This window comes from Schistocerca nitens, chromosome 5 (genome assembly GCF_023898315.1).
Source record: "Schistocerca nitens isolate TAMUIC-IGC-003100 chromosome 5, iqSchNite1.1, whole genome shotgun sequence".
Lineage (NCBI taxonomy): Eukaryota > Metazoa > Arthropoda > Insecta > Orthoptera > Acrididae > Schistocerca > Schistocerca nitens.
In genome coordinates, this window is record NC_064618.1 from 480,086,591 (window position 1) to 480,112,631 (window position 26,041).

At 42.7% G+C, this 26,041-nt stretch overlaps 1 protein-coding gene across 3 annotated transcripts in view; it reads left to right on the forward strand.

Annotated features, from left to right (window-relative positions):
• The window catches only part of LOC126259388 (neuroparsin-A-like), a 244,252-nt gene that overhangs the window by 182,333 nt on the left and 35,878 nt on the right, over positions 1 to 26,041 (forward strand). For all 3 annotated transcript variants that reach the window (XM_049956144.1, XM_049956146.1, XM_049956145.1), the window contains exon 3: positions 22,699 to 22,771. In XM_049956144.1, the coding sequence (XP_049812101.1) occupies positions 22,710 to 22,771 (62 nt within the window). In that variant the 5' untranslated portion in view covers positions 22,699 to 22,709. The remainder of the gene's footprint in view (positions 1 to 22,698; positions 22,772 to 26,041) is intronic.

Here is a 26,041-nt window from a genome sequence, read left to right on the forward strand (position 1 = left end):
CAATCGCAGCCGACTGTGTTGTGATGTTAATGGAAGACAATGCATGGGACAGTAATTCCCTTGTCTGGCTGCTGCTGGTCTTAGATCTATGTTGCGGGATAAAACAGCTTGTTGAATGAAGTCAACGGCTTGTTCTCGGATGGCTGGCACAGCTGTGAAGGGATTACGATGTGCTTCTTGCATGATATGGAGCTCCTCTCCTCTGGTGGTCAGACATGATCGACCAGAACCTTGATGACGAGTGTGCCTGCACTTCCCTGCAGTCCAAGATTGGGCCACCGTCACTTCCAAATGCTTCACAAACCTCGAAATTGTGCGATTCGACCATCTGGTCAAATGGAGACCCACAATGAGGTGCCTCTCCAGACCTGTCTGGTGCTGATAACATTGTCTCACACGGATACATAGCATCTCCATGTACGCCACACAGACCACTCAACATCTGACAATGCTCACACCCCTTAAATACCCTACCACACGTGGAATAACACTAAACACAAACAAAGCTAATGTACTCTGGTGTTCGTTGTGCTTCTCGCAGGGAGTTTTAGCTCGATTCATTTACATACGCGCCGAGGGTGGTTCGAAGTTACACTGCCTTCCAACCATGACTTCTAGATTTTCCGCTTTTCCTGTCAGGCAGCGTAAGTGTATGACTAAACTCGATAAAGAAAGGAATCAGTTGTTAAGATATATCCTGAGGCATCAAGAAATAGTGAATTTCATAATGGAGGGAAGTGTAGACCTTAAAGTTGAGGAGAGAGATCACAGTTTGAATCAAGTAAGCATGTTCAGAGGAACGTGTCTTGCAATGGCTGTGCAGAGATGAAGAGGCTTCCACAGGATAGACTAGAGTTGGGATTTGCTTCAAACCAGTCTTTGGACTGAAGACCACAATGAAAAAAAAAAAAAAAAGAATAAGAGGAATTCTATGTAGAAAGAAATGCCACTGTCTCGTTCTGTAACTGCTACTGGCGCAGAAGTATGCCTCGGGTCTCCTTGTTGCTGGTACCGAGCTACACACATGATGTGAGTAGGATGTGGTGCTAAGTCCGTGGAACGCGGCGCTATCCGCCTCCGCACGGCTGTGGGCGCGCGCATCACGCGACTCGCCGTCCCGTTTTACTCTCGAGCGCCACCGCGGCGCACTTCTGGACCGCAAATAGGCGCCTGACTCTACGCACCTCGTGACGTCACGCCGCCACGCCGGGAGGTGTGGTTCGCCTCCCTCTCCTCCTCCCCACTGCTCAGGGGGGGGGGGGGAAGTCCTTCCGGTACGTTGTCAACGTGTGCCAAAATATACAGTCTTCTACGCATTTGGTTACAGCTCTTCAAAATTGCTCTATTTGAAACGTGAAATTAGTTGGAGAGGATACCACACCATTTTATACATTGTGTAGCTATACAGCGGGATTCAGCTGCCCCTAGCTCTAGGTTTTACGCAACCTATAATCCCTTCAAATACCACGTGCAAAATTTTTATATTCTCTCGCTCGCTACGCGAAAAGTTTTATTCCTAGAGAAAAAAATCTATGGGACCTTTTTGTAGGATATTTAGTGTAGTTAAATTTTGTACTGGGATGCGTTTTCGCTAGAGGGCGTAGTCTTCGAATTATTTAAGATAAATTTACAAAAGTGACTTTCAAACGCGTTTTTCTTGAATAACTCCAAACCCGTACCTCCAGCGCATACACATCCCAAAACAAAATTTGTAGGATTAATACACTACTGGCCATTAAAATTGCTACACCAAGAAGAAATGCAGATGATAAACGGATGTTCGTTGGACAAACATACACTCCTGGAAATGGAAAAAAGAACACATTGACACCGGTGTGTCAGACCCACCATACTTGCTCCGGACACTGCGAGAGGGCTGTACAAGCAATGATCACACGCACGGCACAGCGGACACACCAGGAACCGCGGTGTTGGCCGTCGAATGGCGCTAGCTGCGCAGCATTTGTGCACCGCCGCCGTCAGTGTCAGCCAGTTTGCCGTGGCATACGGAGCTCCATCGCAGTCTTTAACACTGGTAGCATGCCGCGACAGCGTGGACGTGAACCGTATGTGCAGTTGACGGACTTTGGGCGAGGGCGTATAGTGGGCATGCGGGAGGCCGGGTGGACGTACCGCCGAATTGCTCAACACGTGGGGCGTGAGGTCTCCACAGTACATCGATGTTGTCGCCAGTGGTCGGCGGAAGGTGCACGTGCCCGTCGACCTGGGACCGGACCGCAGCGACGCACGGATGCACGCCAAGACCGTAGGATCCTACGCAGTGCCGTAGGGGACCGCACCGCCACTTCCCAGCAAATTAGGGACACTGTTGCTCCTGGGGTATCGTCGAGGACCATTCGCAACCGTCTCCATGAAGCTGGGCTACGGTCCCGCACACCGTTAGGCCGTCTTCCGCTCACGCCCCAACATCGTGCAGCCCGCCTCCAGTGGTGTCGCGACAGGCGTGAATGGAGGGACGAATGGAGACGTGTCGTCTTCAGCGATGAGAGTCGCTTCTGCCTTGGTGCCAATGATGGTCGTATGCGTGTTTGGCGCCGTGCAGGTGAGCGCCACAATCAGGACTGCACACGACCGAGGCACACAGGGCCAACACCCGGCATCATGGTGTGGGGAGCGATCTCCTACACTGGCCGTACACCACTGGTGATCGTCGAGGGGACACTGAATAGTGCACGGTACATCCAAACCGTCATCGAACCCATCGTTCTACCATTCCCAGACCGGCAAGGGAACTTGCTGTTCCAACAGGACAATGCACGTCCACATGTATCCCGTGCCACCCAACGTGCTCTAGAAGGTGTAAGTCAACTACCCTGGCCAGCAAGATCTCCGGATCTGTCCCCCATTGAGCATGTTTGGGACTGGATGAAGCGTCGTCTCACGCGGTCTGCACGTCCAGCACGAACGCTGGTCCAACTGAGGCGCCAGGTGGAAATGGCATGGCAAGCCGTTCCACAGGACTACATCCAGCATCTCTACGATCGTCTCCATGGGAGAATAGCAGCCTGCATTACTGCGAAAGGTGGATATACACTGTACTAGTGCCGACATTGTGCATGCTCTGTTGCCTGTGTCTATGTGCCTGTGGTTTTGTCAGTGTGATCATGTGATGTATCTGACCCCAGGAATGTGTCAATAAAGTTTCCCCTTCCTGGGACAATGAATTCACGGTGTTCTTATTTCAATTTCCAGGAGTGTATTATACTAGAACTGACATGTGATTACATTTTCACGCAATTTGGGTGCATAGATCCTGAGAAATCAGTACCCAGAATAACCACCTCTGGCCGTAATAACGGCCTTGATACGCCTGGACATTGTTTCAAACAGAGCTTGGATGGCGTGTGCAGGTACAGCTGCCCATGCACATTCAACACGATACCACAGTTCATCAAGGATAGTGACTGGCTTATTGTGACGACCCAGTTGCTCGGCCACCATTGACCAGACGTTTTCAATTGGTTAGAGATCTGGAGAATGTGCCGGCTAGGGCAGCAGTCAAACATTTTCTGTATCCAGAAAGGCCCGTACAGGACCTGCAACATGCAGTCGTGCAGTATCCCGCTGAAATGTAGGGTTTCGCAGGGATCGAATGAAGGGTAGAGCCACGAGTAGTAACACATCTGAACTTTAACGTCCACTGTTCAAAGTGCCGTCAATGAGGTGACCGAGACGTGTAACCAATGGCACCCCTTACCATCACGCCGGGTGATACGCCTGTATGGCGATGACGAATACACGCTTCCAATGTGCGTTCACCGTGATGTCGCCAAACACGGATGCGACCATCATGATGCTGTAAAGAGAACCTGGACGTTTTGCTATTCGTGCATCCAGGTCCGTCGTTGAGTACACCATCGCAGGCGCTCCTGTCTGTGGCGCAGCGTCAAGGGTAACCGCAGCCACGGTCTCCGAGCTGACAGTCCACGCTGCTGCAAACGTCGTCGAACTGTTCGTGCAGATGGTTGTTGTCTTGCAAACGTCCCCATGTGTTGACTCAGCGATCGAGACGTGGCTGCACGATCCGTTACAGCCATGCGGATAAGATGCCTGTCATCTCGACTGCTAGTGATTCGAGGCCGTTGGGATCCAGCACGGCGTTCCGTATTACCCTCCTGAACCCACCGATTCCATATTTTGCTAACAACCATGGGATCTCGACCAACGCAAGCAGCAATGTCGCGATACGATAAACCGCAATCGCGATAGGCTACAATCCGACCTTTATCAAAGTTGGAAACGTGATTTTACGCATTTGTCCTCCTTACACGAGACATCACAACAACGTTTCACCAGGCAACGCCGGTCAACTGCTGTTTGTGTTTGAGAAATCGGTTGAAAACGTTCCTCATGTCAGCACGTTGTAGGTGTCGCATCTTCTTCCTGTCGGTTAAATTTCACGTCTGTAGCACCTCATCTTCGTGGTGTAGCAATTTTAATGTCCAGTAGTGTAGTTCTCTTTCAGAGACGCTTTATTGCGATTGCCATTCTGTATTCTATGTTCTCTCTGTCTCAACGATCGTCAGTTATTTCGCTGCCCTAATAACTAAACTCATGTGCAACTATTAGTGTTTCACTTCGTAGCCCTTAGCATCGACTGATTTAATTCGTCTACTTTCCATCACCCTAGTATCTTTCTTGTTGGTATTCATCTTTTAACATTTGTTCAATTTATCTTCCAAGTCTTTTACCGCCCCTGACAGAACTACAATGTCATCAGGAACCTTCGAAGTTTTTATGTCTCCACCTGAGCAATAATCCCCTTTCAAAATATCTCCTTGGTTTTCATCACAGCGTGCCCAATGTGCAGGTTGAATAACATCGTGGTTAGGCAACAACCAAGCCTTGTTCCCTTCGCAAATACTGCTTCTATGTCATTCGACTGTTGTAGTTGCAATATGGATTCAGCACAAATTGTGGAAAACCCATAGCTCCTTGTATTTTATTCATAATGGCTTCATAATTTCACAGAGTATAGCCAGGTTGACAGTGCAAAACGCTTTCTTCAAACCTACAGATGTTATCAATCTATTTTGCCTTTCTTCAACCCATTTTCTAAGATAAAACGTTGGGTCAGTATTGCCCTACGTGTACCTATATTTCTCCGGAATCCGAACTGATATTCCCTGATATTGGGTGCTACAAGACTTTTCATTCTTCTGTAAATAATTTGTCTTAGTAGTTTTCTACCTTTTCCTTTTATAGGAAATCATGTAAAGACATATATAAGTAAGAGGACATCATTAGTAAACTAGGAAAATCAACAGCAGAAATCGGCAGTAAAATAATTGCATGTGTCAGACAAAATTAAGGGCTTCAGGAATAGGAATCATACCGTTTGTCTAGTTTTCTAATCTTAAAGACATGCAGCAGGAATACCGAATAAGGTGTTCGTCTACATATGGATTTGACGTAGGCCACATCAGTTTTCGTGGGGATGTAAACAAGCTACGAATACGGAAAAAAATGTGGAGGATATCTCGAGAATAGGGAGGCCTATGATTAGTATTAGAGAATATTTGTTTACTTAGCATTTTCTTCACCGTCCAGTTTCGAGGAAACCATCGGATAAAACATGTATACAGTGGCTGAGTCCTACAGCCTATCAGAGTCAGCACCTGGCAACGCAGTAATGTGGCTAAGGGGGTATTCCATGAAGCAATGGCGGTACAATCATTTCGGTATTACTTCCGCAGTTAGCTTCTAAGCCTTTATGAACGATACCACACAGCGTTCGAAACATAGTTTTGCAATCTTTCTGTTGAAAACCGTAAAATATGACTGTGCTGGAAAAGCTTTACCTAACATTCATTCATAAACCATCATTACGTTATTTCTAATTTATCAATATACCTCAAATGATGTCGGTACCTAGTCCTACCGTGCACATATATCTATTCGCTGCAGAACTAGTTCTGCATATTGGGACCCGTATTGGGATCCACACAAGTCCTCTCTACTTTGGTAGTACTGTACAAGTAATAACTCAAATTGCGATGTACACGAAGAGACAGAACGAACAGAAAGCCCAAGAAAACATGCAGAATGAAGAACTTCCGTGAGTGTCGGGGAGTTACTATATCACTCTCTTAATTACATTCCACAAATTTTCATCCAACTCTCGTTCACATTATGCAAACCGTAGTGTGCCGTTAGATTCTATGCTCAATTCCATCACTTCTAGTTTCATCAAAGTATGGGGAGTGTTTAGCACTATGTACAGTGTTTGTAAAGAATATTAATCTATGTACTTCCAGATCAAGTCATTCACCGAAATTTTTTTATCTCGAAGTCAAATATCTTACCAATAATATCTCTCATGCAAGTTCTGAAAGTAGTCGTGAACAACTTTCTTTCAAGAAGCTTATAGTAACTTGTAATGAAAATAGAGATAAAAAAAATATTTTCAGTTTTTCTTCTATCATTTGTAACAAAAATCGCTCTTTCGCCAGAAATGTAAGGTCTTTCCAATCGCAGTTGATTTTCCACATCCAGTTTACAAAGATGGAGCTGAAAAGCATACAATTATATTGTTATATGACAGTTGCTTCCGAAAATAGTTCCAATGTCGTGAAACTATTTAGGCACTCTCTTTAAACGACACACAGTCTGCTTACGGAATAATGCTGAATATTTCTAATTTGTTTTCACGTCATCACTGAGGTATAACGTTCTGAACCTGGAACCAAAAGGAACTCAATACCAATCTGATTTTCGAGAAAGTTTTGCCTGGCCCAATCATTTCACTAAGAACTACGGATTTCGTTTACTGATAATGAGTTACATAGACACTTTTTCAGTTTTCTGAAACACCTTCCACCGCAACACTCAAGGATTTAGTGCCATGAGATGACATCACGAGATGTGTCTTTCATTTTTCAGTAAGAGCTGGTCAACAACGAAATAGCCTGTTATTAAATCACATTTTTCTTCCTGGAGCTAATGATATGTGTCATTTATTGAACAGAAATTAAAATTAGAGAGCAGAAAATTAGGACAAGAATAAACTAACAGCTTTGGAATTACGTTGCGGAAAAAAGTTGAAAACCAAGGGACAGGCAAGATATAGCAGAAGTGAGAGTGGGTTACTAGGCTTTGGTGTCAGTTTACTTCATGTGAAATCAATGAGTCAGTGAAGAGCAAAAACTGCAGGAACTGACGAAGACTGAAATACACAAAACAGAGTATTGAGGGTTTTAGATGTGGCAGGGACACAGAAATTATCACGGAGTACAAAAAGAAACGCGTGACAGCACGAAAAGAGTTGAAATACTAAGAAAAAATCGGCTATTAGCCACTCATCTTAGTTTAAAAACCAGTATAGATATCATGAATGACATTCGAAATGAATTGCAGACTGTCTCCAATGTAACGCGTGATCCAAAATACACAAAAAAGGAAAAATTATACGCAACACGCAGATACGAACGATACGACAGGAGATTTATATATAGTAATAGAAGAATTTACGTGAAAATACATTTTTATGGAGAGGGCTGCGTACTCATGGCAAAACAGCTGTCCATCGTCAGTAAACAAACTTTCTGGTTGATTTAAACGGAAATAATGCAGAATGCGTGTTAAGCCGCCTGTGACCTGCTAGGGTGAACGTTTTACTAATGAAAGTGTAAATGCACATCTTTAAGATAAAGTTATAAGTTAACTGAAACACCAATTGTCAGTGAGAACTATTTTCGTGGTTATGTAAATTTCTCATATCTGTTTCTAAATTTTTATGAATACCACGTTGTGGTACTGAGAACAATTTTAGATTTATTGCTTTCTCACTGGATATAAGAATTCGGTATGTCGTTGGCTGCTGCTTTAACTGTGTCTTTTTCGGTTTCCAGCGATATCAATATCTGTAGTGGTCTAAAAACAAAAATTAGTATTAGAGTAGCCTAGAGTTTCTTGTTTTCCTGGGGTCATGTTTTTCTTCGCCTAGTATTTGTAACGTATCAAACCACGTCTTCCCTGAACCAATATGTTGCATCAGCTCCGTAATAAGATGTTTGCTAGCCGCACGGTGTACCTGTAAACAAGATAATTACAGTCTCCTCCACTACACGTGTGTCTGGGGGAGAGAGAGTTCAAGGACCTTAGGGATTCATAACATTTCCTCTGTCAGCATACTTTATTACACAAGGACACCCACATGGGTAAGACGTTGTAAACATCTTTGTTAGAAACAGATTCCTATGTTTCTTTGTAAAAATCCAAGAAGAATTACAGCTGCTGGTGTTCGTGGGAGGATAATGTGTAGATGTTATCGGTGTACCTTTTTTCCAAGTATGATGTAGCTTGAGGGTAGTTCACTGGAGCTACATACTTGATTTCCCACAATACTGATAGTGGGAACCCGGCCAAACGCTGTCGGCAAACCTTGCCCCTGAATGTAGATAGCCTGGTGGTACATGTGCAAGTCTGCGGAAGCGGTCTACCGCAAAAAAAGTGACTGCAGGGTAGGATCTTTAGTTGTACATGTGAAATCAGCTTTTTGTTCTGTGTCTTTACCGTCGATTTCAGGTTGTGAGACCAGTTATCGCCGGCTGCTTATTTACAGAACAGAGGGACAAACAACCTCCTGCCGACGACATCCTAGACAAACACTCGCTCTGTTAGTCTTCTAAGTTTACACGTCGTAAGTCACCGAGAATGCGATGGCCGCCGCTTTGGTGACCTCTCGTCTGATAAGAATGTATCATTTTCAATGCCATGATTTCGATTAGCCTCAGTCTTCACTATCTCCGTTTACTGCATGCTTGATGTAATCAATAAATTACAGCACATGTGCTCTGTCAGGAAATGGAAACAGCACGAAAAGGCAACAACTGCGATTGAGGCGGCACAGTGATAACACACTGGGCTCGCATGCTGGAAAAGGCGGTTCAGACTCCATTTCGACCATTTCAGATTTAGATTTTCCGTGCTTTTCTTAAAATTCTTAAGCCAACTCCCAAGATATCTGTTTTGAAAGGAAGCAGCTGATTTCCTTCCTCATCATTGCCCTTGTGGGGCTTGTGTACTGTCTCTATTAATCTCGTTATCGATGGGGCATTTGACCCTAATCTTGCTTTCTGCCATTTGTCTCCCATGTAGAAACACTACTACCTCCCTTACTCTTTACGTGCACCATTTCTGTCAACTGCTAAGGAACGACACTATGGGTCTAATTCACTTTTTGCTGTGAAGTTATCGTATTCATTATGCCGTATAAAAAGTAAGGTGTAAATAAGCTTTAATAGAAAAACACTGTCTTCGTCACCTCCAACTTCAATAGAAGGAATTATTTGTTTCCGAGTTTAGCACACATTATTTCTATTGAATTACTAGTACCTGCATTCCATAAAAGCAACACCATTTGCAAGAACCAACGCTTACACTAAGAAGGTTATTTGATATGGGGAACAAGCTAGAACTGTAGTAGTATGGGCAAGGAAAATGAATGTGTCGTTTTAAAAATAAATCTATCGCTATTCCTCTTAAACCAATCTGGAGAAGTATGAAAAACGTACAATTGGATGGAATTCTACTCCTTTCGAAAGTAGTAGCCACTGCACCAGTTTAGTGTGTAGCATTACATAATTTTATCGAATTTATCTAATTTCTCGCCTTTATCTTAAGGAACTTAACTGCATTGTTCTATGGAAAACAATAAGGAACAGCATGGGATGTTTTTGAATGTGTAAAGCCATTGGTACGTTAAAATCTAGATGCTGCGCATATTCTCCAACAACTGCATTAGCGTTCACTCACTTCTCCATTAAAATATAAATGTTAAAACCGTTCTCCATCCAGAAACACACCCTTCAATATTTTGTTTTTAGTGTAGTGAAGCTCTCAATCGACTTTATGTGAGATGCATAGTCTCTTATTTTTGTATATGTAACGACCCACTAAAACGCACAATACCGCAAAAAACACGCACATGCAAGCAAATAAAAAATTGACGTATTTCTCATTGCAGCGTCCAGTTAAGTAAATGAGTATGAAAGGATCTGAATTTCTGTATTTAAAAAATTGACCAATGTAAACATTATACGGGTATCGAATGAAACAACAGGTTTACTGTAACCAATCATTGTTTATTTTATTTCCACGACGTGTTTCGAAGGGTTAAACCTTCAACATTAGGTGGATTTATGTGGATTAATATGACATGTATGTTGTGTTACGGTACTGGAGTAACCTGTGGCACTGTCTAGTTACTCTAATGTCATAACATAACGGATATATACAGTGTTCATCCACAAACATAATTCCACATGAGGTTTAAACTTTCTAAACGCAGTGTGGAAATAAATATGCAGTGACTGGTAACAGTAAAACTTGTAGTTTCATTCGATACCAATAACAGTCACGGTAAAGCCTAACCAAAAACGTTCGTATCTCAAAGTAACACGGGTGTATCATACTATTTGACTCATTTTCGTGTGAGAGTTTAAATTTACTGAGTATTCAGTGGTACATGCAGTTCTGAACAGTGCTAGCGTCTCTTAGATGAAGCTAATTCTCTAGTTTTAAGGGTCTCAAATGGAACACCATTCTGTATCACAATGAAAATTATGTGTATTACTTATTAGCACAATAAGAACAATAAAACAAAACACAAGGCCCAAAGTGCAAGAGCTTCACACTTTAATGGCAAATTCAGAACAATGCACTGGACACCAAATTAAAAGACATAATGTGAGGAATCATATTTCTACGCAGGGTTTTTCAAAGTTCTACCCAAACGTCGGTTTCAAGTCATTGTTTCTCTCAGTTCCATACTAACTAGGCAAGGTGCCGTTATTAATGCATTAGCAATATCATAATGCAGGAGCCGGATTTATATCTCTGTCCAGCCATAAAGATTTAGTCTCCGCTAAGTCGATTAACGTAAATTATGCGACGGTTCCTTTGAAAAGGACGCGGTCTCTACCAGCAGACCCAGTGACATCGTTGTCGAGAGAACGTTAAACGTTAATCATCATTCCTTCCAGTCCTTACAGGCCACAAGTAATATTTACAGTACAAATCTAGCGAGCTTCGTCCTCTGCTCTAGACGCAAAGAATATACCACCTCTCACTTCACGTAGAACAAAAATTGTATCTGGAAACCACGGTCAAGGAGAACATAAACGTTCTGAATCTATTGTTTCCAGCTTGAACGCCATTGTACCGAGTTTAATTTCGAAATGAACCACAATGTACATGACGGAAGAACAGATGTAAGTTACTGTTGTTACAGATTTGTGCATCGCATAGGAGCTTTTTAACGTCGGTGGCACATTTGGTGTTCTCAAACTGGAGTAATTATATTTGTACTAAATAAAAATGTCGTGTGACTAGGGCCTCCCGTCGGGTAGACCGTTCGCCGTGTGCAAGTCTTTCTTTGACGCCACTTTGGTGACTTGCGCGTCGAAGGGGATGAAATGATGATAATGAGGACAACACAACACCCAGCCCCTGAGCGGAGAAATTTACGACCCAGTCGGGAATCGAACCCGGGTCCTAGGATTGACATTCTGTCACGCTGACCACTCAGCTACAGGGGGCGGACATATTTGTACTGACGAAATTAGAAAAGGAACTAAGAAGTATGGTAGGTTGATGATGAATGACCCGTCGACTTCGGGATAATTACAGTCGAAGAGGGAGATCGAATTACACAAGGATTGACGATAGAATTTTGTGTGATTATACGAGAGGAAGATGTCGAATCCAACTCAAGTGTTGTATAGAACTCGTGGCAACTCTAAATCAAGACTGTCGCTCTGCGATTTTAATGTCAGTCCTAAAAAAAGCCGAATTAGAGAGGAGTACATTATGTACCGAAATCGACTTTCATTCTGTCCCTCACTATTAAGTTCCTCTTAACTAAATGAACACAATACAACAGTGCATGTAAATTCATCAGTCACTCGAAAGTTACTATTATATTCGCATCAAACTATTGTCCGTCGCTGGAAGGTGAAAGTAAATGACTGCTGGCCTTACCAAGACAGCGTTATTACACCACAAAAAGCTAGATTCGAGAACTGAGTAACAATGTTCGTATTATTTCTAGACCGGTGAGGCAGTTATATTTGTCGTATTACACGTAACCTGTGGATCTACTAAAGAGACTGCCTACACTACGGTTGTTCGTCCTCTTCTGGGATCCTTACCAGATATGACTAACAGAGTACATCGAAAAGGTTCCGAAAAGAGCAGCTCGTCTTTTATCATCGCAAAGTAGCGGAGAGAGTATCGCGGAAATGATAAGAGAGTTGGGGTGGTAGTCATTAAAACAATGGCGCTTGTTTCGTTGCGACGAGATCTTTTCAGGAAATTTCAGTCACTAACTTTCTCCTCATAATGCGAACAAATTTTGTTGACTCCTATCTATGTAGGGAGAAATGACCATCGTAATAAAAAAGGAAGGAAATATATAGGTGTTCATTTTTCTCACTTACCACATATTACCAGAATCGCCGATAAATAGTCTGAAAGTGGTTGTATGATCTGTCTGCCAAATGACTAAGCGAGAATTGCGGCTTAATGATGTAGAAGCAGGTAGATGTGGTTCCCTAAGAAGTGGCTCTGATAGCGCCTTACATCCCCTATCTATTGTCCTTCCAACTGAAGCTTTGAGTTTTCACGGAAGCGTTGTGAATCAACTTACATGACAGTATCAGTCTGAAGTACAAAAATCTTGTAACACAGATTTAAATTTTTTTACCTAGATTAAGTAGCGTATCGACCCTCAGAAATCAACTAAGTAAGTGGGAGCATCTCTGATCAAAGTCAATTTATTAACCTGGACGAGGCAGGAACGACAACGTTGTGATCGTCGTGATGAGGTTTCAGGATAATCGCAATGTCTAAGTGATTGGATAATCGATTAAGAAAAAAACTCAAAATTAGATATTCCACTTTTAAATTTCGGAAGTTTCAGTTTTCGAAAGCTTCACCAGCTCTCTAAAGAGCGTATTGTTCAGAACTCACGCATGTTTCAGACATTTGATTTGAGACAAGATGTGATGGGTCAGTACAAAAAGGAAAAAAAACCACTCAGAGCAATTGTAATGCAGCCGGGTATCTTGAAAGCTTCATATTGCTGTAGTCATGATCCTGAAGACTGGTTTGATTCAGTTATTCACTCTAGTCTGTCCTGTGCAAGTCTCTTCATCTCCGCCTAACTATAGCAAAAAATGGTTCAAATAGCTCTGAGCACTATGGGACTTAACTTCTGAGGTCATCAGTCCCCTTGAACTAACCTAAGGACATCACACACACATCCATGCCCGAGGCAGGATTCGAACCTGCGACCGTAGCGGTCGCGCGGTTCCGGACTGTAGCGCCTGGAACCGCTCGGCCACTAGGCCCGGCAACTATAGCAACTTAAATCAATTAGAATCTGCTTACTATAGTCAACAATTGGTCTCCCTTTATAGTTTTGTCCCTCATTATCAGATTTATTCCTTGAAGCCTTAGGATGTTCCCTATCAGACGATCCCGTCTTTTAGTCATGTTGTGTCGTAACTTTCTTTTCTCTGTGTTTCGACTCAATGTATGTTTATTAACTATCCGAGTCAGTATTCAACCTTCAGTATTCGTCTGTGGAACCTCATATAATCTTACGTCTGAGACCCAGCTACATGCGGCACGGTTACCTATATTGCTGAGTCACGCACATCAGCCTACCATGGCAAGCATAACAAATACTACTTACATTGAGGTGACAAAAGACATGAGAACATGAGATACCGCTTAATATCGGTCGGACTTCGTTTTTCCGGGGGTAGTGCATCAACTAGACCTGGTATGGACTCAACAAGTCGCTGGAAGTCCCCTGCAGAAATATTGAGCCATTCTGCCTCTCTAGCCGTCCATAATTACGAAAGTGTCGACGGTACAGGATTTTGTGCACAAAGTGAGGTCTCGACCCATAAACGTTCGATGGGATTCATGTCATTCAATCTGAGATGCCAAATAATTCGTTTGAATTATCCAGAATGTTCTTCAAACCAAACGCGAACAACTGTGGCCCAATGACGGCGCACTGCCATGCATAAAAATTCCATCGTTGTTTGGGTGTATGAAGTCCATGAGTGGCTGCAAATGGTCTCCAAGTAGCCGAAAGTAACCATTTTCAGGCAACGATCAGTTCAGTTGGAGCACTCCTTCCATTCCATGTAAACACAGCCATACCATTATGGGGACACCACCAGCTTGCACAGCGTCTTGCTAACAACTTGGGCCCACAGTCGAACCGTACCATCAGCTCTTACCAATTGAAAACTTGACTCATCTGACCAGGCCATAGTTTTCCAGTCGTCTAGGGTCCAACTGATAAGGTTACAAGCCCAGGAGAAGAGCTGTATGCGATGTCATGCTGTTGGCAAAGGCACACTTGTCGGTCGTCTGCTGCAGTAGCCCTAATGGATACTTCCGTCGTACGTCCTACATTTATTTCTGCAGTTATTTCACGCAGTGTTGCTTGTCTGTTAGTACTGACAACTTGATGCAAGCGACGCTGCTCTCGATCGTCAAGTAAAGGCTGTTGGCTTGCGTTGTACGTGGTATTCTCGGCACACTCTTGACACATTGGATCACCGAATAATGAATTCCCTAACGATTTCTTAAATGGTATTTACCAACCGTATAGCTCCAACTTCCATTCCGTGTTCAAAGTCTATTAATCCCCACCCCGCAGCCATAATCACGTTGAACATTTTTTCACTTGAATCAACTGAGTACGAATGGCAGCTCCGCCAATGCGCTGCCCTTTTATGCCTTGTGTACGTCATACCGTACACGTGCACATCGGAATCCCGTGACTTTTGTCACCTCAGTGAATAAGATGAGGCTAACTGTGTCGTTTAGTGAAACACACAATCCCACCCTGCCAAGCTCCAGAGTTCATCCAGAGTATGGATGAAGCATCATTCTACTATTTACAACGTGTATCTAAATTCTGATTGGTAATTTCGATAGAAATAACATTATATTTCTCTCTTCTTTCTTCTTTCTAATTGATAGCCTCGCATCTTCGTGACTTTTAAGATACACAACTGGATCGTAGATTCAATTGTAACGAGTACCCTTTTTAAGACCACGCTTACATCATTCCGATAAAGTAATTAGTCTCTCGGAGGTGATCCCATATAGGAAATGTGTGGAATCCCTAGGATTCGCTGTTAAAAATCTTGAATTCATATTCGTCATGCGTTGTTCACGACATCCTACAACTACGAATTTAAGAGTGATAAAAGCTTTGATACTCATCCTTTCTTTTTGCTAAAAGATCAAGGTGTCGTAGTCCAGATACTGTCATTGGTTATTACGTCGCAAATGGGCACGATTATTTTCCCGCTCAATCTTTTAAGTAATCTCCACTTCAAAAATTTAAAAAAATATTAGTGCTGTCACTGTTCCTCTCATTCCTCGCTTATGTAGAGTTTCAAATAAACTTGAGGAAGAATGGAGGGAGCGTGGGAAAAAGATGTCGAATACATTTATGACCGACCACGAGTCTTCGGTACTTGCCCTCAGACTTCTTATACGAAATTAACGTTGGAGGCGTTAGAACCTTTCTACAAGCTGTCGCTGGAGTTCTAAACTTCCTAAATGGCATTTTGCGAAAAGATTGCCTTCCTTCTTCTAAGAACTCGTGTCTAAGCTCCCCGAGCATTTCTGTATTGCTCTTCTACTGACCAAATCGACTGGTGATAAACTCACGCTTCTAAATTCCGTCGATATTCTCCCATAATCCTACCTGACGATGATTCTGAACACTCTAAAATGCTTAGAAACGGATAGCACAGGCGTTCTGTACATGGTCTCCTTTACACACTAACTCATAAAAATTGTCCGGACACTCGTATGTAATGCGGAATCGACTACTGGATGTCACTAGAGGCGGACTCGCCAGTAAAAAAGCAGGTGGAGAGTATCGTGTTGTCAGTAGAGAAGCAATAAGAGTAGAATAGGTCGATCAGCAGACGACAATGACTTCAAACGTGGACTAGCCACTGGATGTCACTTTCGTAATAAATCCGACAGCGACATTTCAATCCTTATAAAGCTGCCTAATTCGGATGTTGGTGATGTGAATGTGATGCAGAAACGCGAAGGGGCAATCAGATCTAAACCAAGATCTGCCAGGTCTCACTTACTATCGGACAGGGACAGTCGAACATTTCTGGGTGATTGTAAAAAATCTCACGAAGGCGGAATCACTTGTGAGTTCCGAAGTGCGAACAGCAGTCCAGCCAACACAATGACCGCGCTTAGGGAATTAAAAAGACTTGGCTACGACGGTCAAGCCACACAGTTATGTGAGCTATAATGAGTGACGCTTGAGACAGTGTAAATAGGGATGCTACTGTGGCCAGTGGATGCCTGGATGATTTGGATTGATAAATCACTCTATATCCTGTGACAGTCCGTTGGAAGGATTTAGGTTTGTTGAATGCCTGGAGAACATTATCTGCCATCATGTATGGTAGTAATAGTGAAGTACAGAGAGAGTGGTGGTGCTGTGGCATGGGCGTTTTTTTAGTGGTTATGAATTTGTTCCATTATTATGTCTAAGAAGAAACTAAATGCCGAAGAAGATCACTAAGTTTTACAGGCTTGTGTAGTATCAACAGCATCGGTAGAGGATTCGTCCGATGAGTGACTGAGCAAGACGATACAGCCTGCCATAAAGCAAATCTGAGAGGCAATGGTCCGTAGACAGTAACATGGACGGGCCTGCCCAGAGTCCCGACCTGAAAACAACGGAACACCTTTCTAATGGGTCAGTTCACGATTTTGCTCCAGACCCTAGCATCTAACCTTACTATCTTCTCTGGTTTCAGCTCTTGGGGGAAAAATAGGCCGCTATTCGTCTACAGATTTACAGCCACCTCATTGAAAGCGTCCCGAGCAGAGTTCAAGTCATCACAATGGCGAAGGGTGGACCGCTTTATGCTAATATCCACTAAAAGGTGTCCGAATACTTTTATCAGGCGCTGTAGATGCGACAGTCTTTATGACTCTCCTAGTAAAACGTAGTAAGCCATTCAGTTTCCTTGCAACACAATTTGTGTGTTCGCTCCGCTGCACGCAGTTGCGCAATGTTATGTCTAGACAGATTACCCTATCACGTGATGGAAGATGCGACACAGAGATACAGCAAGGGATCAGGCAGGGGAGGACGGCTATCCAAAAATTAGACGCTGTTCTTTAGTTCACAAAAATGAGTTTAAAGGTTAAAATTCATTTATACAAATTAATCGTTGAACCAGTAACAAGCTATGGTAGTGAGTGCCTGGATCCCATAGAAGGAAATAGAAAGAGACTTAGAATTTTAGAAATGGATCACTTGAAAAGAGCCTGTAGAATTTCCCGACTTCACCACGTAAGAAATGAGGAAATAAGAGAAAGGACAAAGACTCCTTATAGAATTACTGATAAAATAGAAGAAAGACAGTTAGAATGGTTTGATCATGTAAAATGAATGGATGAAGTCAGATGACCCAACAAAGTAACTTCATGACAACCTACTGGAAGGAGAAGAGGAAGACGACGAAAAGTGTGGCCAAGTGGTATCCAGGAAGCGGTGGAGAGAAGAGGAATGGAAGAGGATGAGGAAGAATAGCGAGATCATGACATATGGTGAGAGACCCCCGCAACGAGAAGAGTAGATTAAATTCTTCTTTCTGAATCATGCTGGATAGCATAAAATAATATATATTCGCACATTACAGGCATATTCCTCTTTCCCATCCGCATTTACTTACAACTATCCACGTTCAAAATAAGCTACCATTCATTGAACCAAATGTGTGCAAGTCATCTTGGTCCCCCCCCCCCCCCCTATAGTCACTTAATGAAGACACTTTACTGTACACAGTAACGTTGCCAGCAAACAACCTCAGATTGCCGTCGACAGATTGCTGCCTACCGGGTGATTATAATTAGAGTGCAACTACTTACAGAAGTCCAGTGTGGGCTGCAATTATCGAATGAAAGCGAAACTTGGCAGATACGTTAATGTGAAATCCATTTACGATGGAAAAAAAATAGTTCCAATTTGGCCACCAGTTGCAAATCTGGCTCTGTGGATGATAGAAAGACGGATAGAAACATTTCCATATGTAATGTTTAGGAACGGGACGTGGGCGGAAAAGATAAAAAAAAGTGAGAAAGAATAATGTCGATTTTATTATTACCTGGCGTTTTCACAATTCGTTCAGTGTGCGCACCAGAAACGTCGACGAGATTCTGCACCCGTAAAATACGAGATCAACAGTTGCTCGCAGCAGTTCCGGTGAATTCTGAACAATGTGTTCCTGTATATTGGCCTTCAGATCAGGTAGAGATCGAACATGTCCCTGGTAAACGAGTTCTTTTAGATATTCAAATGGTTCAAATGGCTCTGAGCACTATAGGACTCAACTTCTGAGGTCATTAGTTCCCTAGAACTTAGAACTACTTAAACCTAACTAACCTAAGGACATCACAAACATCCATGCCCGAGGCAGGATTCGAACCTGCGACCGTAGCGGTCTTGCGGTTCCAAACTGCAGCGCCTTTAACCGCACGGCCACTTCGGCCGGCTTTTAGATATTCCCAGGGCAAAATGTCACATGGATTCATATCAGGGTATCCTGCAGGCCATGCGTCTGGAAAACCTCTGGAGATAACACGTTCGTGGAATGTTGCATTAAGCAGATCTTTCATTGGGCGGGCGTCATGAGGTGTTGCCCCATCTTGGATTAAAACCATGGTTTCCACATAGTTGCGCTCCTGTAAAGCAGGAATCACACGCTGGAAAAAGAGAACTCGGTAACAGGCATCACGGTACACCTGATAGGCTCTCTTGTTGTAATCTCTTCAAAGAAGAACGGGCCGACAGTAAAGGTGCTTGAAATCCACACCACACACTCACATACGGCGAGTACAGTGGATCTTCGTGTACATCATGCGGTTTAGCAATACCCCTAATTCTACAGTTCTGTATATTCACTGCAACCTGAAGTACAAAATGTGCCTCGTCACTCCATAGAATATCACCCAGCCAAGTGTTTTGAAAGGAGGATATAAGATGAACATCAACAGAAGCAAAACGAGGATAATGGAATGTAGTCGAATTAAATCGGGTGATGCTGAGGGAATTAGATTAGGAAATGAGACACTTAAAGTAGTAAAGGAGTTTTGCTATTTGGGGAGCAAAATAACTGATGATGGTCGAAGTAGAGTGGATATAAAATGTAGACTGGCAATGGCAAGGAAAGCGTTTCTGAAGAAGAGAAATTTGTTAACATCGAATATAGATTTAAGTGTCAGGAAGTCATATCTGAAAGTATTTGTATGGAGTGTGGCCATGTATGGAAGTGAAACATGGACGGTAAATAGTTTGGACAAGAAGAGAATAGAAGCTTTCGAAATGTGGTGCTACAGAAGAATGCTGAAGATTAGATGGGTAGATCACATAACTAATGAGGAGGTATTGAATAGCATTGGGGAGAAGAGAAGTTTGTGGCACAACTTGACTAGAAGAAGGGATCGGTTGGTAGGACATGTTCTGAGGCATCAAGGGATCACCAATTTAGTATTGGAGGGCAGCGTGGAGGGTAAAAATCGTAGAGGGAAACCAAGAGATGAATACACTAAGCAGATTCAAAAGGATGTAGGTTGCAGTAGGTACTGGGAGATGAAGAAGCTTGCACCGGATAGAGTAGCATGGAGAGCTGCATCAAACCAGTCTCAGGACTAAAGACCACAACAACAACAACATGTCATTAGCTTCGATCCGTGCCAGGCATATTCAGAACGTTGCTGCGGATGATAAGGTTCCGTTGCTGCACCGTTTGGAACTTGTACTAGTACCAGTCCAAAATAGATAGCAAAATGTTCAGTATCGTTCACCATGGGACGGACAGTTCTCGTGACACTGCAGGAACACTAACATTACCCGTGCTTCACTGTCAATTACAACAGTAACCTCGTCAATAACTTCCACTGGAATAACATGCTTTCCTCTTCCAGGTGCCACACAAGCTCGCCCGTGTATTCAAATCTTCTTTAAACCATTTAATGACATCGGTCGTCTCCTCATAACTTTCAGGCGGCGATACGCTCTTAATGCAGCACTGTAATTGTTTCGGTTCATATGAAACAATTTCACAAACAGCGCACGGTTTCTCTTCTCGACAGCCATACTGTTCACTCACGTTAAGGCTCTTCAGATGACAGCGAGGATGTCACACCATCATACAAATGGCGTAGAGCGCCAGATTGCCACCTGGCGGCCAACCTTGGAACTAATTTTTTTTCCCAGCATAAATCGGTTCCGCGTTAATGCATTAGTATATGTACCAAGTTCCACTGTCATACAATAATTACGGTCCACACTGGACCTCTTCGAGTAACTGTACTTTAATTATAACCACCCTGACATGGAGAGCAGGAATATCATAACTCTTTCCTAGGGCATTCCAAACGTTACCTTTCTCCTTGACGCGCGCTCGCCGTCCAGGACAATGTATTTGGTTCTATTAGTCAACAAGACTTCGAGCCAGTCACTTATCTGAGAGCGGTTCTGCTTCTTAGCGTGCGTCCATAGCTCACAGGACATTGTACCTAAAAGGGGCGAGTTATGTAGAGCACGAGCGTTGCTTCTAAATCACTCTCACTTTTGGATAGCATCTTTCCTCTCTAGGGTATTAGTCATAATTGTTCTTGTAATATGCTTAACTGGTATCGAATAGCTGTAATATGTAAAAAGATTTTTTTTACATTTATTTCTCTTTATTTATAATTCATCACTTAATTAACTAAATGAATCGTTTCTTTACACATTACGAGTGAAAATTAAGTTACACCAAGAAAAAAACGCATACATTTTGGTAGCATTTTTAATGTACCTAATATACACTGGTGTGTACCTAATATACTCTGGTGTGTGAAAATTAATGACGAAATTAACCTTCGCCTCTCCACTCTATAGCACTTGGTTCACCAAACGATCATGTTTGATTATATTCCTGGGTGGATCACGTGTTCCCATCTCTCACTATATGTGGGTACGTCCATCATTGTTGCATACGATACTTCTAGTGGACCAGATGTTATGATATGTGGAGGCATAATGTTGCATGGGCGTACTGACATCCAAATCTTTGAACACGGTGCAGTTACCAAACAACGTTATTGTGACGCTGTTCTCCTTCCCCATGTGAGTCTTTTCAGAGCTGAATTCTGTTGTGACTTCATTTTTATGGATGCGACCGCATCGTGTAGAGTAGGTGGAGGTGCTCTTGGTACATCTACATACACATACATTCTCCGCAACCCACCATACGGTGAGTGGCAGAGAGTACCTTGCACCACTACTAGTCATTTCCTTTCCTGTTCCACTCGTAAATAGAGTGAGTGAGAAACGACTGTCTGTATGCCTAGGTATGAGCACTAATCTCTCTAATCTTATCTTCTTGGTCCTTACGCGAAATGTACGTTGGCGACAGTAGAATCGTTGCGAAGTCAGCCTTAAATGCCGGTCCTCTAAATTTTTCTCAGTAGTGCTCTTCGAAAAGAAAGTCGTCTTCGCTCCAGTGATTCCCATTTGAGTTCCCAAAGCGTCTTCTTAGCTCTTGCGTGTTGTTCGAACATACCGGTAATAAATCTAACAGCCCGACCCTGAATAGCTTCGATGTCTTCCTTTAATAGGACCTGGTTGGATTCCAAAACACAAGCAGCACTCAAGAATAGTTCGCACTAGTGTCCAATATGCGGCCTCCTTTGCAGATGAGCCATACTTTCCTAAAACTCTCTCAATAAACCGAAGTCGATCTTTCGCCTACCCTTCTACAATCCCTACAAGCTCGTTACATTTTATATCGCTTTGCCGCGTTACGCTTATATACTTGAACGAGAGGATACTCAGGGAATGGACTGGCCTGCTCGTCCCCCGACTTAAATCCCATGGAGCGCATTTGGGATGCTTTGGGGAGCTGTATTACAGCACGTCCAAGTGCACCAACAACCATCGAAAGTTGTCAGTCGCGCTGGTGGAGGAATGGCGCGCCATGCCCTACCGCAATAACTGTTTAGCAACCTTATGGTCAGCATGGCAGCACGTTGCAGAACATGTACTGCCGCCCGTGATGGTAAAATACCCCATAAAGAACCACGTCCCGTCTTTTTTAATGTCCAGAGGACCATCATAAATCGCGGTGCCTTCAGTAAAATTGTTATCTTTGAGTAGAAGTGTCATTTCAGTTCGTCTTATTGCGTTTTTCTTTCAGTTAGCGTATGATCAAAATCGTTCAAATGGCTCTGAGCACTATGGAACTTAACATCTGAGGTCATCAGTCCCTTATAACTTAGAACTAATTATACCTGACTACACACATCCATGCCCGAGGCAGGATTCGAACCTGCGACCGTAGCGGTCGCGCGGTTCCAGACTGAGGCACCTAGAACCTCTCGGCCACCTCGGTCGGCAGTTGGCATATGTACTGCACTGTAGCAGTTCTTTCTACGTATGGTGCGAGTTTCATCGAGCTATGATACTTGACAGTGACACATCATGCGGGAGTTACTTTCGTCCTAACTTTTGCTCACAAGTATTTGGTAATGACATCTTTATCTGCTGGAAGCACAAAGAAATCGAAATATAGAACCGAACTTAACAAGACGTCCATATTGTGTTTGCAGACGCCGCCGCCATGAAGCCCGCAGCAGCACTTGTCGCTGCCACCCTTCTCATCACCGTCATCGTGTTCCACAGGTAAGGACTTCACTTCTGCGTAGAATATGCCTTACGGATTGTTATAGTATCTCTCTTCCGAATATTTTGCTTCATCGTTCTCATATCGTGGGCGAGTCGCTTGATTATTACATTTAAAATCGGTAAGGGCATCAATAAACTATAATCTTGAGGCCTTCCAGAAGTGCTAGACACATGATATTCGGTCTGCTTTACAGGTCACACGTAGAAGTAACCGCGAATATACGAAGAATTAGTTTTCTCCTTTATTTTGCCAGTTGGTTCTGTCAGGTTTTACTGGGAGACAACTGACATACTTCGGGTACTCCCACTGCTTGTTTAAGAGTGAAAGAAAGAAAAAAGTTGTAGTCTCTTTCGTGGCGTATCCAATCCGGTATGAACTGTTATGTTTTACAAACCAAACGTAAAATACTCCGTAACGGTGTAAGCTGCGGATGTCCAGTACCGTTCCTGTCTGTCGCAGCTTGAGGTGACGTATTCCTCCTGTCGAAAATGTCTCCAGAATAGTTTTCGAAAGATTTTTTCTATTGTTTACATGCGAGAGAACGTGTTAAGGTATATATCGAAGTTTTAAGTCTTTAAGACGTGTTTCATTCTAACAGAATACAGCGGCGTGAGAAGTTAGCGTAATCCTTTGGAGTAGTTTTCGATCACCACGCTGTGTTCGAAACTCGGCATCAGTCTATGATACGCGATTCGGTGGCAAGAATGGAAGACACGATTTGCGAAAAGCTAGTTTCTGATGATACGACTCCTGATCTTGGAAACAGTTGATAAACACGACGAATACTCCTGCAAGGAGCTCTGCGAACAGCGTGTGTTGCGAATACCGTACTATCTCGAGTGTATGGTATGAGACACAGGACCGCATACTTGACAACGAGAATGATGGGTGCAAGTAAAGCATATAGGCGCACGCAGCACGTCTCGAAATTCAGATGCACTCACGTTTTTTTGAGTCTTCAGTTCCTGGGAAACTTTATTCCTCTTGGAGAGGACGAGTATTCCCACTAAGCTGGTCACTATACTCCTCAGGCAAACTTGGAGTACCTACACTTCATTATGTTTTCGTATCACTCTTTGTATAAGGATACTGGAACTCAGAATTCAGTGTTGCGTAAATACATCGACGGAAGTACTCACTCTTCCATGCTGACTTATAGCCGTAGCAAATATCCAAAGACGAATTCCAGACTGCAGTATCTTGCAACGAGCGATCATTTCAAGAGCTTCGTAAATCTGCGGCTAAAGCTTCAGAAGTAAGGTGTTCAGTTTCAGCTACCTATGAATACTATCCGTATGACAAATTCTTGTAAATGAAAGCTCGATACATATGGATCATGTGAGCTTTCAGGGATCAGTTTTCTACAAAGATCAGGCGCTTATCATGGCGTTATGGTTTAGCTAGAGATCACAAAAAAGTAAGATAATCTCGATAAATAGCCGTTAGTCGTTATAAAGGAGTTTTACGATAGTATTCTACCATCAGGAGACTTCCAGGAACAGCCTTATACTATTCATGTCTTTAGAGTGGAAAATTATAGACTCCAGATTGGGTACAGAAGGAAATGATTGGAAGCAAATATTTCAGCGGTGTGAGGTCTCAAATGAGCAATGTGCATGAGACACCCTTCTGCAAACTTCTTACTTTTCATTAAAAAAGAAATTCTTGCCGCATCGATTACTTTGAAAAGTAATAGACAATGGTTTACGATGTGACCACTACCGGTATTTACAGTTCGTGACTGGATTTTTTAGACACGGCTTACTCGTTACAAGAAGTTAGAGACATATTTGATGACGCTGTATTTGATTCCCAGAAGTCCTATTTAAGTACAGGGTAGCGTTTTCCAGTAGGCGTCATACTAGTTGAAAGGAAGAGTAATTGTTTCATACGAGCCACTGAGGGCTGGCCAAAGTCCTCAAGAAGGAATTGTTCGTAAAGTGAATTGAAGCAGGTGGGGTCTTATCGCGTGCGACAAGATTCATTCATATCATTCGTCAGCTCGTCGTTGAAGGCGATACAGCCACCTCTCAGCGTTTTAGGAATTTTTTAGGATTTTGCAGCGTATGGTTGCATTTACTTAATAGTTTCATAATTAAATTAATGTATTAAGAAGAACTGCTATTTTAGTAATACTTGATGATATCTGATTGACTGTTGTATGAAATCAATTTGCTGGTTTGCGCACAGTTTAGATAATATATGACTGATATCACTTACTGTTAGGAATTTTCTTTGAAGGTGGCTGGAGAATGAATCATAATTAAATCACATACGAATTACGGAAGTTACAAACTTTTTATTTGTCTTAATTATGAGGAACCAGAACTTCGAGGGCATGTGTGCCAATATTTTCCCATAATATTACTCTTTACTGCGCCAGTGGTGATAATAAGATTTTTTAAATGCGTCGTTTTCAGCGGTAGTCTTCACTAAGTCATCGACTGATCGATTGTGCCATTATATTTAACATTAGTGCGTCCCTTAATCTACATAAATTGTACCCTCTTCCTTGGTGGCTTTCATAAAGTCCGTTAGCAGTGCAATGGTTTCCTTGCGAAGGGCGGTTGGGCGGTTGTCTGCATATCTTGAAGCAAGCTTCTACTATCTGTTAAAATGAAAATGTTTTTTACTGTGAGGTACTGCAATTAATGTAAAGCAGCAAGATAAACTAGAAGCTTTACTGAGGGTATACCAGGGTAGAAATTTTTTAGTCAAATTCTTTTATTGGCTTAAAATGTTGCTTAGAGAACCTATTTTTAAGAGTTACACATGTAAAGTGTGTCGTAAATGTCAATATGCTTTGAAACCGCGATTTCCTGCATGGGGGTCTGGAGCATCCGAGCGATCGAATGCAATCGATGTAATACTATAATAGTTTCCAACGGAACAGGGGTCCTGTTAGCTTCGGACAGTATCAGAGAGGGCATTAGTATCAACTAAAATATCATTCTCAGTAACATTTCTCCTCGTAAAATATTTCGTCTATGGTAAACTGTCTAAAGCATTTGCTTGTCTCGCACCTGCTTAACTTGTTATTTCGGTTGTTTTTTATGCGAAGTAAAAGGTTAGTATTTGAAAAAGACAAACAAACGTATTTATACTGGTAGAAGATGTTCGCAGAGTAGTCCAGATAGTGCAAAAAACGTTTTGATTGGTAAGTGAAACCTAGTTAATGGATATCATTTTGTTAAAATGAGAGAGTTTCGACATCGGCTCAAAAAAGACCTACTGCACTGTGCCGGCATTGGCGATTAAAGGTTTGT